This window comes from Schistocerca cancellata, chromosome 10 (assembly GCF_023864275.1).
Source record: "Schistocerca cancellata isolate TAMUIC-IGC-003103 chromosome 10, iqSchCanc2.1, whole genome shotgun sequence".
NCBI lineage: Eukaryota > Metazoa > Arthropoda > Insecta > Orthoptera > Acrididae > Schistocerca > Schistocerca cancellata.
The window spans coordinates 209,153,229-209,169,141 of record NC_064635.1 but is presented as its reverse complement, the minus strand read 5'-3'; the positions used below and the strand labels follow the sequence as shown (position 1 = coordinate 209,169,141).

General features: G+C 43.4%; 1 protein-coding gene across 1 annotated transcript in view; it reads left to right on the top strand.

Moving 5' to 3' along the window:
• LOC126106273 (cilia- and flagella-associated protein 58-like) overlaps window positions 1-15,913 on the top strand; it is a 282,413-nt gene that overhangs the window by 122,919 nt on the left and 143,581 nt on the right. Inside the window, exon 8 of the mRNA XM_049912496.1 lies at window positions 5,181-5,319. Coding sequence (XP_049768453.1) covers window positions 5,181-5,319 — 139 coding nt within the window. The remainder of the gene's footprint in view (window positions 1-5,180; window positions 5,320-15,913) is intronic.

Sequence of the window (15,913 nt, the reverse complement as noted above, 5' to 3'; positions counted from 1 at the left end):
GTCCCAGCTGTTGAAATCTGTACTGTTCAGTCTCTGGCTTACTTCTTGTCTGTTCTTAAATCACTCTACATCAATTCTTACCATCTTGGAGGTTCTGTGTGCTCTAATGTTTTGAGGCTGGAGTCTCATTTTGATCTTTGTGAGACAGTGGTCTGACTCCAGATTGGCACTTGTTAATTCCTTTACATCTTGTATTTCCTTTTGAGATTTTTTTGAAAATGGACACTGTGATCAAACCTATCTGGACACATGGCTGAAATTGACTTACAAGTTTGTGGCAGCCTCCTTTGGTAATGAAGGAACTCAATATGTTGTTGGCCCAACCTTAGCCTTCATGATAGCTTCCACTCTCGCAGGCATGCATTCAGTCAGGTGCTGGAAGATTTCTTGCGGAATGGCAGCCCATTCTTCATGGAGTGCTGTACTGAGGAGAGGTATCGATGTCAGTTGTTGAGGCCTGACATGAAGTCAGCATTGCAAAACATCCCAAAGGTGTTCTGTGGCATTCAGGTCAGGACTCTGTGCAGGCTAGTACAGTGATGTTATTGTCATGTAACCACTCTGCCACAGGCCGTGCATTATGAACAGGTGCTCGATCATGTTGAAAGATGCAATCGCCATCCTTGAATTGCTCTTCAACAGTGGGAAGCAAGAAGGGCTTAAAACATCAATTTATGCCTGCACTGTGATAGTGATATGCAAAACAACAATGGGTGCAAACCCCCTCCGTGAAAAGCACGACCACACCATAACACCACCGCCTCCGAATTTTACTGTTGGCACTATACATGCTGGCAGATGAAATTCACTAGGCATTCACCATACCCACATCCTGCCACTGGGTCACTACATTGTGTACCATGATTTGTCACTCCACACAATGTTTTTCTGCTGTTCAATTGTCCAATGTTTATGCTCCTTGTATCAAGCAAGGCATCATTTGGCATTTAACAGTGTAGTTTGTGGCTTATGAGCAGCCGCTCGACTATGAAATCGAAGTTTTCTCATCTCCTGCCTAACTGTCATAGTACATACAGTGGATCTTGATGCAATTTGGAATTCCTGTGTGATGGTCTGGGTAGATGGCGGTCTCTGTCAGTCAACAAACGAGGTTGGACTGTACACTTTTGTGCTGTGTGTGCCCCTTAATGTTTCCACTTCTCTATCACATCGGAAACAGTGAACCTAGGGATGTTTAGGAGTGTGGAAACCTTGCATACAGACATGTGACACAAGTAACACCCAATGATCTGACCACGTTAGAAGTCTGTGAGTTCTGCAGAGAGCCCCATTCTGCTCTTTCACTACTGAGGTTGCTAATATGGAGCACCTGGCAGTAGGTGGCAGCATAATGCACCTAATATGAAAAACGTATGTTTTTGCGGTTGTTTGGATACTTTTGATCACATAGTGTATTTGGAATTCACCCAAGTTGGTGTTAGGTGAAATCCAACTTTTATACTTTCTTGGTAGGTGTTTGAAGGCTGTAGACTTCATGACCAACCCAAAAGTCCTACAGAGATCCACCAATCATTCCCCATTGTGGTTGGTTCTCATATGTGCCAGATATTTGCCCACTATATTTCTGTATTTTCTTTTCTCTCTTACCAGTTGAGCATTGAAGTCACCAAGCATTGTGATGGTGTGTGTCTCTGGAACTTTGGAGAGAATATCTTCTAAATCTGCCCAGAATTTCTCAGTTCTGTCTGGATTGCATCTGTTGTCCTGTTTGGTTTGGGCATGTATGTTGACCATAGCCCTTGTTAGCACATTTGAGGGAGAGGATGGATACACAACTGCTTGGGGAGGTGAAGTCACTCACTGAATCCAGTATCCGATTATAAATCCTGTACCTAAGGGGGGTACGTTCTTCATCACCTGCTGACCTACTTTTCCTTTGAGGATTCTGTATCTTTGGGACTCAAAGGCATGATCATCCGTGAATCTGGTTTCTTGTACTGCTGTCAGTACTACGTTGTGTTGTGTTAGTGAATCGGTCAGATGTTCCAATTTACCCACTTTGAGAAGTGAATTAGGCTCAAATGTTGCGAAGAAGCTTTGCTGTCTTGGTCTGAGTTTACGTCTGGTGATTTCAGGATGCTCTGACTCATCCTCAAAGCATGTTGGTGCAGACTCCCCAGAATACGAAGGACCGCTAATGTCATCTCAGGTGACGGTGGATTGGTTACCACCTGGGGTAGTGCATTCAGTGAGTTTTCCCTCCATGCTCAGTTGAAGATTATTCTTCATGGAAGAGTGACGAGCCACTGTCCAAGATACTACCCAAGTTGTTAGCTTGAGCAGCTTATTATTTGTTGTTTCCAGGGCTCTCGGGTGTCCAGCTGGATGCGATTGTGGAAGTCCCACAATATTTTTGCAATTAACCTTTCTGCCATCATCAGGTGGTTCTGATGGAATGGTCTGTCTGCTCATTGTCGGTGTTATCTATGTCCATCAGTCGGGCTTTGATTCCCTGCGCTCATGGTCCGATTGCAGCTGCTGACATTCCAATTGCGAGTGCCGACCCTTTGATTACGGCTGCTGGCAATCCGATTATGCCCGACGACAATCCATTTGCGGGTCCTGACCCAGGTCTGTGCCGTCCCTGGCATTGCGCTGGGTGTTGGAAGATGCAGAATCCTGTGGAGTGTCCCCAGTGGTCGTCGTGGAAGGAACTTGTGTTCACTTGAGGCATGATGCCTTGATGGAGCTAAGTAATGGTTTCCATGCCTTGCTGAGTTGAAAACCTGTGTCTTGGTTTATGAGATTGTTCTTTTTGCAAATTTCAATGGCCTCCTTGAAGGTGCTTTCCCAGTAGAAGCTGGTAGGGGCCAAAATCTTGTTCTCTTCGTATTTCATATTGTGCCCAGTTTCCAAGCAGTGTTCTGTCGGTACTAACTTGTTGGGCTGGCCTAGGCACTTGTGGTGTTGGTGTTCTTTGCAGCAGTCTTTGACTGTGGGATCGTTTGACTGATGTAGGATTTGCCACAACTATGTGGAATATTATATATGCCTGCTTTCTTGAGGCCACATTTGTCTTTACTTGCCCCTGGTATGGCATGTATTTTGGACGGTGGTTGGAATACCATTTCAGTTTTTGAGTATACGTGCATGTACGCATGTGTGTCTATCGTTGACTAGGGCCTTAATGGCTGAAAGATTTAAATGTGAATCTTTTTGTTGTGCCTATCTGCGACTCAGCATCTCCGCTATATGGTGAGTAGCAACTTTCCTTCTCACAACATTGTTACATTCTTACTTGCTGTTAGCTTTATGATGGCACCAACGATTACATTGGTCTATGACTTCACATTAACATTGGTGAGAGAAATGCAGAACCCATTACATCACAACATGCTTTACTTTTCGAATGTCCCTCGTATCAGTTAATTGTATGGCATTCCTCAGACACTAATTCCCAGAGTTATATCACAGCCCAACGCTGGGAGTGCTAAGACATCTTACCACAATTTTTCCAGATAGTAATTTCTTCATCTGTCCCATAGTTATGACTACATGTGTCTGCACTTCTTGCTCAACAGGAACTTATGGCACACTATGTCGGAATGGGTAGGAACTACGCTGCCAGAAAAAAATAAAAAATAAAAAAATAAATAAAAAATTAGTACACCCTTTTAGAGATTTCCAATTCACTTAAGATTTATTGTTTCAACAGTGCATATGGAGTGCATGGAACGATTACGTTTACATTACAAGTGGTTCTGAGATACCAGGTATCAACACGTGTATTTAGTACATGGTGTAGCTTTGATGGGAGGCAATGCAGTCACTGACTCTGGCATCCAATTCATCATGCAGCCAGTGAATACAGTCATCGGATACGTTATTACGTGCCTGCTCGACTTGTTCATGTAGTTCTGTAAGAGTTGCTGGTTGATGTGTCACAAGTCACTTCTTGTCCTCACATGTCCCACATGTGCTCTTTTGGAGACAAGTCCAGAAATTGTGGTAGCCAGGAAAGTTGATGCACATCTTGCAGAGCACAAGTTTCACGAGTAGTGTGTGGATGAGCATTATCCCGTTGGAACAACACATCACCTTTTGGTTGCAAGAATGGCAAAAGAATGGGTCTAACAACATTGTGCATGTATCAAGTGCTGGTTAGGATTCACTCTAGAAACACCAAAGGTGAACAAGAATTATAGCTTATTGCACCCCAGACCATAAGACCTGGGTTGGGGCCAATTTGTCTTGTGTGAATTCACTCTAAGAGGCAGCATTCACCAGGTCTGATGAAGAAGCTTGCACAGGATAGAGTAGAATGGAGAGCTGCATCAAACCAGTCTCAGGACTGAAGACCACAACAACAACATGTCGTACGTGCAGGCAGAATCTGCTTTTATCACTTACGATCGTGGTGCTCCATTCCATCTTCCAAACGAAACTCCGATGGCACCTGTCGAACTGTGCACATCGATGCTGTGGTGAGTGGAAGATGGATTAGAGGTGTACATGTCCATAGTCCCACTGCTAATAACCTGTCAACAGTTCATGTTGTTGCATCTGGTCTCACAAGCTATCTTATCTGTGTTGTGGTAGCTGTACGATGTACCACTGCTGCACTTAAAATACAATAATCCTGGAAAGCATCTGTTCTGCGTGGGCATCCAGAGCATTGTCTATAGGTGTGAGAATGTTCATGTGACCACTGACATCAGCGTCATTGCACAACAGACACCATGTCCAACTTATACGGCAATTCTCCAAAAGGACCATCCCGCCACTCAGAAGGCCACAATTTGACCCCTTTTGAAGTTACTCAGTTGGATGTAAGAATCATGAGTGCGTCTTTGTGGCATGATTGCTTGCTTGCTTCACATGTTTGCACCACAGTAATCCTTCTGGCTGTGAGCATTTCCTATTAAATGGTAGACACAGATGATGCTCTGGTAGCTCTGCCACTATGCTATCTGTTGGTGGACCATATTGAAACCATTATCACTACATCTGCTATCCCCCAGGTGACATATACCATCAAAATACGGATCAAAATCTGTGTCGTCTTTCCAGAAGTATTAATTTTTTCCCTGCAGTGTATTTTATTTTTTATGTTTATTATTTATTAGTTATTGCTTTAAACATGCCACACAGTTTAATTTGTCTGCATTTTTGATGCAATTATTGCAAGGAATATTATAGTTTTATTATTTGTTCCAAAGATACGGTGGCCGAGCAGAATAAAATTCTGCAGATTGGGGAGCAGGCACGACGAGGTCTCGAGTTGAAGCTGGGACAGGCAATGAACGAGGCTGCAAAGCAAGCCAACAACATCGCGGACCTCGAGCACGAGAGAGACAGGTAGGCTTTACCTGGGGGAGTGATTTTTTGATTGTGCTGCTGTCCTCTAAAGTTAAATAACTGATGCTTTTACAGTGGGCCTGTGGAAAGATAGTAGTTCCTGGAGCAAGGAGATCCAGGAGAAGCAAACATTGGCCAGTATTTATTTTGCTTCTTCTCTTCCTTATTCATATTAACTACCATACTCTACCATCCTGTCTGTTGGCACCCTTCTATTCTGTGTGTCCATTTCCTTCTGCTGTGATCTATTACATATTAACACCAACTGTGATCTATGTATTCAGAATTTCAGATTTGGTCACAGTATTGTGTTTCGGTGGTGTGCTATTAGCCCAGAGTTAACCATCACCTGTAAATCTGCTGTACTTACGTAGTTATTATGGGGGCACCTATTTTGTTAGATTTTTCCGTAGTGGTTTTGAACAAACCTATAGTAGCCTCTCACCTGTTTAAAATAGATTGTTGTCCTCAGATGATAGTACCTTTCTTTGTGAGCAAGCAGAAAGTCATTAATTTTTATTTGCTCAAATTAGTTTACACGATACATAGACTGTGTGCTTGCAACACACAAATCAAAAGTGTACTCCTTGTAAACTTAATATGTAGCTTGTGTATTATATTTTGGAAGAAATATGTCATAAATATGCAAATGGGCAACATTATACAGGGTGATTTTCCTAAATGGGGACAAATTGCAGCAAATGATCCCTGAGATGGTAAGTTACATAAAACCTTATGTGGCTGTGTAGCCAAAAACTCATTCTGAGGTGAAGATAAAAGATCTTTGACCATTTGAGTTTCAGTGATTGAAAGTTATGTGAGAATACATCAGGCAAGTGAAAATATTCTGTCAGTATTAGTGTCTCAGCTCCACATGGCTCCAGCTACTGGACCATAAACTGTTCACACATTGGTATGAGGGAGCATCTTCTTCACCACTATTGCCAACTCTGGTGTGGAAATTTGTCTTGTAGTGCAGCACTGAGGGACGGTAGCCCAGTATACTAACCAGCAACAAACTGACATTGTCTTTACATATGGACAGGCAAATGACAATGGATGGATGGCTGTATAACTGTACTGGAAAAGTGCCCCCATCAACAGCAACTGGACCATAAACTGTTTGCCACAGTGTTTCATTATGTGTCAGACAGGATTGTTTACGGGAAAGGGCAACCACACAAAGTGGGTGCACTTTGTAAGTACGAGGAGCATTCAGTAAGTAATGCAACACATTTCTTTTTACTCGGCCTGTTTCACTTGAAAAAAATTCAGAATTCATTGTTGGACATGTAGTGGCACATGTCGGCACATATGACACCTTCTTCTTGGGTTGTGAGGCCATCCTTGGCTCCTTTCTGCAGCTCGCTGATTTGGTGTAGGCAACTAGCAACGCACGCGGGTTGCAGGCTAAGCTGCCTATCTGTAACATCATACCCAGGGTTGATCACGGTCCTCTGGTTTTGAGCAGAGTGAAGGTCTAAACCAGAGGCTCAGATGACTCTGCGACGGTATCGAATGCGTTTCTCGTCCTCCGCTATCGGGTGCAGAATTGTAGGGTTCTCCTTAACAGGTCAGGTGTGCACTACATGCGGGAATTGGCTACTAGGGTAGCAAAGTGTGTGTGGCATGCACATGGGCCTTATTTAGGTTAGAGAATCTCTCCCTTGGGAGCAAAGATGAGTAGCCTGTTAAATCAGCCACAGCGACCTCAAAGAATCTTGGTCCTCACAGATCAGAGATAGAAAAGATTAATATGATTTTAGTAAACTGCAGGAGCATCCAAACTGCAGGAGCATCCAAGGAAAGGTTCCAGAATTAGTATCGCTTTCTGAAGGTTATAATGGACAGATAGTATTGTGAACAGAAAGCTGGTTGAAGCCAGGCGTCAGTGACAATGGAATCCTAACTTTGGATTGGAATGTTTATCGTAGGGATAGGTTAGTCACTAATGTTGGTGGTGTGTTTATTGCAGCAAAAAATTTGATAAAATCTAGCGAGATTATTGCAGATTCCAAATGTGAATTAATCTGGGTGAAACTGAATATCAAAGAACAGTCATAAATGGTGATCTGATGCTTTCATAGGCAAGCCTTGTCAGGATATGTAGTTGTACAGTGCTTCAGATAGAACTTGCATAATATCATTAGTAATTTTTCCGATTGTGCCGTTGTAATAGGGGGTGATTTAAACTTTCCAGATATAGATTGGGAGTGTTATGCCATCAAAACTGGTGCCAGAGACAGGGAATTGTGTGGCATTGTTCTGGACGTCTTATCCAAAAATTACCTTGAGCAGATAGTTAGAGAACCAACTTGTGAGGGTAACATCTTTGACCTCCTGGCAACAAACAGACCTGAACTTATTGAATCAGTTAACATAGAGGAAGGTATCAGTGACCATAAGGCTGTGACAGCATCTATGATGATGGGTGCTATAAGAAATGTTAAGAAAGGTAGGAAGATAGTGAAGAGAACAAAGATGTGGAGAACAAATGGAAAAAATTCAAAGGCATTGTTCAATATGTGGGGTCTTGCTCACTCATCACTAATAGAGTGCCTAAGGGATACAGCATTCTCAGAATGCTATACAACACTTCAAACAAACAACATTAGTAGTTTTATTTTTAGAAACCAAATTGACAATACTTAACTTTGATTACAGCAAATGTCCCTAGTGAGTGGTGACATGAAAACAGTAAAGTTCTTGCTATACACAAAGTCCAAGTAAGCACTTTATATGGATCATGACAATCTGATAGCGTAGCAGAAATGTCTGCTGCAGACTGGGCTGATCTGAGCAGTTGAGGCTAGCAGGAGCGGTGCATATATTCACTTCTTCCAGGTGTCGCTCTTGGCGCAATGCGGTCCAATTCTGCGCACCATTGGTCGATGTTTCCTCACAGCTTTCTCTGGTCTTGTGTACTGCATCTTCGTTGTGGTGCCTGTGGTGGTTATGCCAGAACATTCCCCCCCCCCCCCCCCCCTCCCCCCCAGTGATGGACCATCGTTATGTTTGGAGTGCGACCACGGTGGGAGTTGCAGGAGATTGGACGCTCTGATGGGCTGGAAGCTGTAGCTGCAGAGGACGTCAAGCTTCTGGCTGTACGCCACCATCCGGCCTTCACTATGGCAGAAATGTCCCCTGGAAAATGACCTGAAGGGGTACGCAACTACCTCCTGCTGCCATGAACCAGATGAAGAAGGTGGGAACTGTTGTGGTGTGGATGGGTCCAGCTGCATTGGTAGGATGAGAGGGGGCGAAGGCTCCGTCCCCATGGGGTCATGTTACGGTGTCATGATAACACCCTCTGGTGGCTGCTGTGGCCATGCTGTCCTCTGGAACCATGAATCTGGGGAAGAGAGACTGAAAGATTGTGGTGTACATGACAGAGGCAATGTTGATTTTGATGGCGGCGCTGCAAGCCATCTGGACTGAAAGAAGGTACATGCAAGCTCCTAGTCAATGGATGATCTCGCCTTGCGCCCGCCTTCTGCTGCCACTAAGAACCTTGTGAAAGACAACATCTTGTGGCACAAGGCAATACTTGCGACCTTCCTTTGCCACCAGATTCTGAGGAGGGTGAAGCAGTGCGTAATAGTGGCAGGCGTGAAGCAATTCCGCCGCCGACGGTCCATCTCGTGGGTGTGAACGACATGAGGTGAGAAACAGTTACAATGCTTGATCCCTAACGTGTGCGGAGCGAAGTTTGGCCATCTGCTGCTTGAATATCCTGAAAAAATGTTCTGCTTTGCCATTTGACTGTGGGTGGAACAAATCACTAGTTAGATGCTGTATGCCATTGCATTCACAGAATGTTTCAAATTCATTTGACGTGAACTGAGGTCCATTGCCTGACAGTATTACTTCAGGTAAACCTTCTATGCAAAAAATCAATTACAACACATGAATTGTGCTACGTGATGTTGTCGAGTTCATTGGCACAGCAAAAAGAAACTTGCTATATGAGTCGACCACAATTAACCAACGGGTGTTCCAAAAAGGTCCCGCAAAGTGTATGTGCACACGTTGCCATGGCAATTGCAACTTAGGCCAAGCAGAGAATTTCTGTGGTGGAGCGGACTGATTTTCCACACAAGCGTAACACTGTGAGGTCATCTGTTCTATTTTGGTGTCCATAAGTACAGCATTAACGTGCTAACTGTTTCGTACAAACAATCCCCCAGTGTCCTTTGTGAAATAACTGCAACATTTGTTTTTGCAAAGCTTTAGGGATTAACATACATGACTGGCCACTGTCATTCTGAAGAGGAATCGCACCTTTCTGTACAGAAAACCCATGCCAACATGCAAAGTATTGGTGCACTACAGAGTTCTTTATGCTACCCACTGAGTGAGGCCACGTTGTGCAAGTAAAGTGGAGCAAAATGTTCAAATCTGGATCAGCGTCTGTGGCCTGTGCAACTTTCCTATAGTTGAGCTGAAAAGACTGCAGCAATTCAGAGCCCTGAACATTACTGTGACGACAAGATGCAGCAGGATCGTCAAAAGTCTGTATTAGGGTCAATCAGAAGACATGAAAGTGCATCCACTTTATCATGTTGAGCTGTTGGATGATACACAATCTCGTACTGGTATTGAGACAACAACAAAGCCTATCTTTGCAATTTTTGGGCAGTTCGTACATGAACCGGTTTCATCGGATGAAAGAAGGACTGTGATCTGTTACGAAGTAGAATTTTCTGCCATACAAATAATGGTGGAATTTGGTGACACCATACAAATAGCTAAAGCCTCTTTTTTAAGTTGTGAAAAATTACACTGAGCTTTGCACAACACTTTTGATGCTAAAGCAATAGGTCTGTCCTTATCACCAATTCTGGGAAAAGCACAGCACCAATTCCATTAAGAGGAAGTGTCAACTTGCAATACAACTGGTTTTTCAGGATTGAAATGAACTGAGCATCAATTGCTGAACAATGCATCTTAAACTTTTTGAAAACCTACTTGGCACTCACCTGTCCAAACAGAGGGGATATTCTTGTGATGCAAGCGATGCAATAGAGCTCCGATTTGTGCAGCATTTGGTATGAACCAAATATAATAATTCATCTTCCCTAAGACTGACTGCAATTTTGTGTCAATGTGAGGAACCAGCAAATCTTGTTTGGCTAACAAATGCAACTGCAGGGGATGTACACCTTGACTGTTAATGACATGGCCAAGATTCTGCAATCCAGGTTTAAAAAAATCGCACTTGTCCAGTCTACACTTTAGTCCTGCATCAGCCAACACACAAAACAGCGCACATAAATTTGCAATATGTTCTTCAGATGCACGACCTGCTACAACAGTATCATACAAATGGTTTGAACAGTTTGGCACTTGTGCAATCAGCTGTTTCAAATAACGTTGGAAAATGGCAGGTGCAGAAGCACTGCCAAAAGGGAAAAACAAATATTTAAACAATCCCAAATGAGTATTTACTACACACACTTTTTGAGATTCTTCATCAAGTGGTATTTAAAGATATGCAATGCGCAAATCAATTTTTGAAATGTAATGTGCAACACCTAATTTGTCCATGAGGTCCCCTGGGCATGGCAATTGATAAGTATCAATTGCAGTTTGTGGGTTGACTGTATACTTAAAGACAATACAGAGGTGAATGCAACCTGAAGGTTTGGGGAGAAAAATCAGTCGACTTGCCCACTGATTAGCTGATAAGGGCACAATAACTCTGCTATCCTGCAATTCTTTAAGTTCAGCAGTGACTTTGTCCTGTAATTCAATGGTAACAGTTCTGGCCTGGCAAAATTTCAGCTGAGCACTGTCTTTCAGAGTAATATGTGCAACACAATTGCTAGCTGTGCCTAAACATTTAGAAAAGAGTTGTGGGAGTTGCTTTTAGCAAGTGAACAATAAGTTTGTTTGACTGATGTATCACTGATGAAATTGCACACTTTCTAGTTGCAGACTTGAAATATACTGCATTAATGACATGGGCCTTGTGACTAAGATTTTTGGGAGTGGGCCAAATTCTTATGTTTGTTCTGTTGCAAACACACGGATTGTACATGTCCTTTCCCACCACAAGCATAATAGTGAGCTCGTTGGGAGGGACAGTCTCGGTGGTTGTGCCATGTATAACAGTGAGGGCAAGACTCATTTGTGTTCGCCTGTGCAGCTGCCTGTTTAGTGAACTGTGTACGTGGCATGGATAGGTGTCGTTTACCCGGCTTGACTAGTGCAAGCTGCCAATGCAGAATGGGGTGATCGCAACTAAGGGACTCAACTCAGCAAATAGCTGGCTGCCCAAATGTATGAGCCGACAAGGCCCTGGAATCGTACTGATCTGGTATGTGCACCACCTGCTGAAATGATGGATTGGACTGTTTCAAAATTTTTTGTCTGATTTTGACATTAGGCACATTGTACACGATCACATCATGCAACATAACAAATGGTTCAAATGGCTCTGAGCACTATGGGACTTAACTGCTGTGGTCATCAGTCCCCTAGAACTTAGAACTACTTAAACCTAACTAACCTAAGGACATCACACACATCCATGCCCGAGGCAGGATTCGAACCTGCGACCGTAGCAGCCCCGTGGTTCCGGACTGCGCGCCTAGAACCACAAGACCACCGCGGCCGGCTGCAACATAACATCTGAAAATAAAGCACCACAAGCATATTTTAATTTACTGTTCCTTGCCATACTCTACAAATCTGTTACCTACTCACGATATGTTTGTTCTGCCCATTTTTTGCAATTGAAGAATTGATACCAAATTGCTACCACATTCACTTATGGTCATAATAGTTTGTTACAGCCTGTACCATCTGATCGTAATAGAGTTCATGGAGTGGTGGCAGGAAAAAGTTTTTCAATGAGGTGGAACACTGCACTTCCTACCGTTCATAATAGATATGGAAGAATAGATATGGAAGTTTCACAGTACCTGGTCTGTTGTGGGTGGTGATGTGCACCTCAAACTGGAACACCCACTCTTTTGTTCACTAACCTGTCAAAAAGGTGGTATGGCGGCTGTAGTAGGCAGTGCTTGTTCAGTAGGGTGCGCAGCGTTGGCTAGTAGCTGCTGCACCATGTTGAGCAGGGTAGAAATCTGGTTCATCTGAAACTGAAAAATCTGCATTAGCTGTGTTGCATCGAATGCTTGTGGCTGTGGTGCCTGACCAGGGGGTGGGACAGGATTGGTGAGCATTTTGGAAGACACAAATGCAAAAAATATACAAGGCAAGAATTCTAAATAATGACAAAATCATAGAAATGTTCTTCAACACCCACTTGAAAACACCGATTAGCAAACACGACAAGAAACTGTTTAAAGCAAAGTGAGTGCCCGTGGGAAGTAAAGACGACAGAGAATTAAGGCGTCGGCACAATATACACAAAAAAATCGGTGGCCATCAGGCACGGGAATTGTTTCTAATACCTCGCTGCCAGTTATGGGATCTTGCCCACTCGTTGTTAACAGGGTGCCTAAGGGATGCAGCATTCTAGGAATGCTATACAACAGTTCAAACAAATAATATTAGTAGTTTTATTTCTAGAAAGCAGATTGACAATACTTAACTTTGATTACAGTACATGTCACTAGTGAGAGATGACATGAAAATAGTAAAGTTTTTGCTACACACAAAGTCCAAGTAAGCACTTGATACGGATCATGACAATCTGATAGCATAGCGCAAATGTCTGCTGCAGACTGGGCCTATCTGAGCAGCCGAGGCTAGCAGGAGCTGTGCTTATATTCACTTCTTCCAAGTGTCGCTCTTGGCATGGTGCGGACCAATTCTGTACACCATTGGCAGACGTTTCCTAACTGCCTTCTCTGGTCTTGCATACTGCATCTTCATTCTGGTGCTTGTGGTTATGACAGAATACAATATGCCCTAGACAAGTATGTTCTGAGTAAAGTTTTAAGGGATGGGAAATGTCCACCATGGTTTAATAGCAGTGTTAGAAAAGCACTACGTAAACAAAGAGTACTTCATCTCAGATTAAAGAGAAGTAAAAACCTAGCTGACAAACAAAAGCTGAACGAAGCAAAAGGAGATCAGAGAGAGAAGCATTCAATGATTTTGAAAGTAAACGTTGTCAACCAACCTGTGTAAAAACCGTAACAGATTTTGCTCGTAAGTAAAATCAGTTAGAGGGTCAAAATCATCTATTCATTCTCTCAGCGACCACACCAGTACATAAATGGCAGATAGCAGAGAGAAGACTGAAATATTGAATTCGGTTTTCCAAAGTTGTTTCACTGCAGAAGATCCCTCCTTTTAACTGCCGTACAAACATCGAAATGGCAGATATTGTGATAACTGATTGCAGATTTGAAAATCAGCTACAATCGCTCAGTTGTGGAAAGGCTTCAGGAACAGATGAGATACCTATAAGATTCTATAAAGATTATGTGAAAGAACTTGCTCCCCTCCTAGCAGTAATTTATTGTAGATTGCTTGAGCAACGAAAGGTACCTAATGACTGGAAAAAAAAGTGCAGGTCATTCTCGTTTATAAGAAAGGCCATAAGACAGATCCACACAATTATAGACCTATATCGTTGATGTCAATCTGTTGTAGACTTGTGGAACATGTTTTATGGTCAACAATTATGACATTTTTGGAAAATGAACATTCCCTCTATAAAAATCAACATGGATTCCTCAAACAGAGATCCTGCATAACTCAGCTCGCTCTGTTCCTCCATGAGATCCACAGCGCAGTGGACAGTGGCGCTCAGGCTGGTGCCGTGTTCCTTGATTTCAGTAAGGCATTTACAGTCACGCATTGCTGTTTAATGAAAAAAATATGAGCTTGCGGAGTATCGAAGCAGACCTGCAATTGGATTCCAGACTTTCTTGCAGATGAACTCAACAAGTCACTCTTAACAGAACAAAATCGACAGATGTGAAGGTTGTGGTGTCACTGCCAGACACCACACTTGCTAGGTGGTAGCCTTTAAATCGGCCGTGGTCCGCTTGTATACGTCGGACCCGCGTGTCGCCACTGTCAGTGATTGCAGACCGAGCGCCGCCACACGGCAGGTCTAGGGAGACGTCCTAGCACTCGCCCCAGTTGTACAGACGACTTTGCTAGCGATGCTACACTGACAACTACGCTCTCATTTGCTGAGACGATAGTTAGCATAGCCTTCAGCTACGTCATTTGCTACGACCTGGCAAGGCGCCATTACCAGTTAAAATTGAGATTGTAAGACATGTACCGTCAAGAGCGATGTACACCAATTATGGATTAAAGTTAAGTATTCCAGAAGCTATGTAGTATTTTTGGCTACTATAATTCCTTGTCATTTTCCAGACCTCACGCCAGCCTGTGTGAGCTTAAATGCATGCCTTTTGGCTTTCTCCAAACTCCGTGAATTGGCTCCTGCCAATTCACAACAAAGGTAATATCTGGAGTACCACAGAGAAGTGTGATAGGACCATTGCTGTTTACAATATATATAAATGATATAGTAGAAAGCGTCAGATGCTCTTTAAGGCTATTTGCAGATGATGCAGTTGTCTATATCAAAGTGGCAACGCCAGAAGATAGTAAGAATTTGCAGAACGACTTGCAGAGAATTGATGAATGGTGCAGATTCTGGTAGTTGACCCTGAACGTAAATAAATGTAACATATTGCGCATACATAGTAAAAGAAATCCAGTACTGTACAGGTACACTATTGATGACAAACAGCTCAAGACAGTGTCTGCCGTAAAATATCTAGGCGTAACTATGCAAAGTGACCTTAAGCGGAATGACAGTATAAAACAGATAGTGGGAAAAGCAGACACCCGACTCAGATTCGTCGGAAGAATCTTAAGGAAAGAAGTGGCTTATAAGGCTCTCGTTCGTCCGATTCTCTAGTATCGTTCATCTATCTGGGATCCTTATCAGGTAGGACGGATAGAGGAGACGGGGAACATCTGACAAAGGGCGGCGTGTTTCATCACGGGATCATTTAGCTGGCAAGAGAGTGTTACAGAGATACTAAACTAACTCCACTGGCAGATGTTACAAGAGAGGCACGGTGCATCACAGAGAGATTTACTATCGAAAGTTCAGGACAGCAGGAGGAGTCGGACAACTTATTACCTTCCCCCCACGTACATCTCGCGTATTGACCACGCCGAGAAAATTCGAGAAATTAGAGCCGATACAGAGGGTTACCGACAGTCGTTCTTCTCGAGCACTATTTGCGAGTGGAATAGGGTGGGGATCGATATTATTACCAAAAGTACCCTCCGCCACATACCGTTAGGTGGTTTGTGGAGAACGGTGCAGATGTAGATTGTGGAATATTTCTGCTCCGGCCCCTAAGTTTTGTGAAGTTTTAATAGGTGGCACTATAATGTAGCCTTCAAAATGGTATTTGTAACAGAGGTGTGTTCCAAATAGAGAGCTTTTACTGAGTTTCTTTTGGCAGAAAACCGTAGCAACACAGATCTCCACAGGCGCTCGCAAAATATCTACAGAGTCCTAGCAGTGAACAGAAGCACGACGAACTGCCGGACGAGGTGTCGTCACCATCGCGACGAGGTCGCGCAAACCTGTCCGATCTCCCAGGTGCCAGCCGGCCGCACGTGGCCGAGGTCGGTA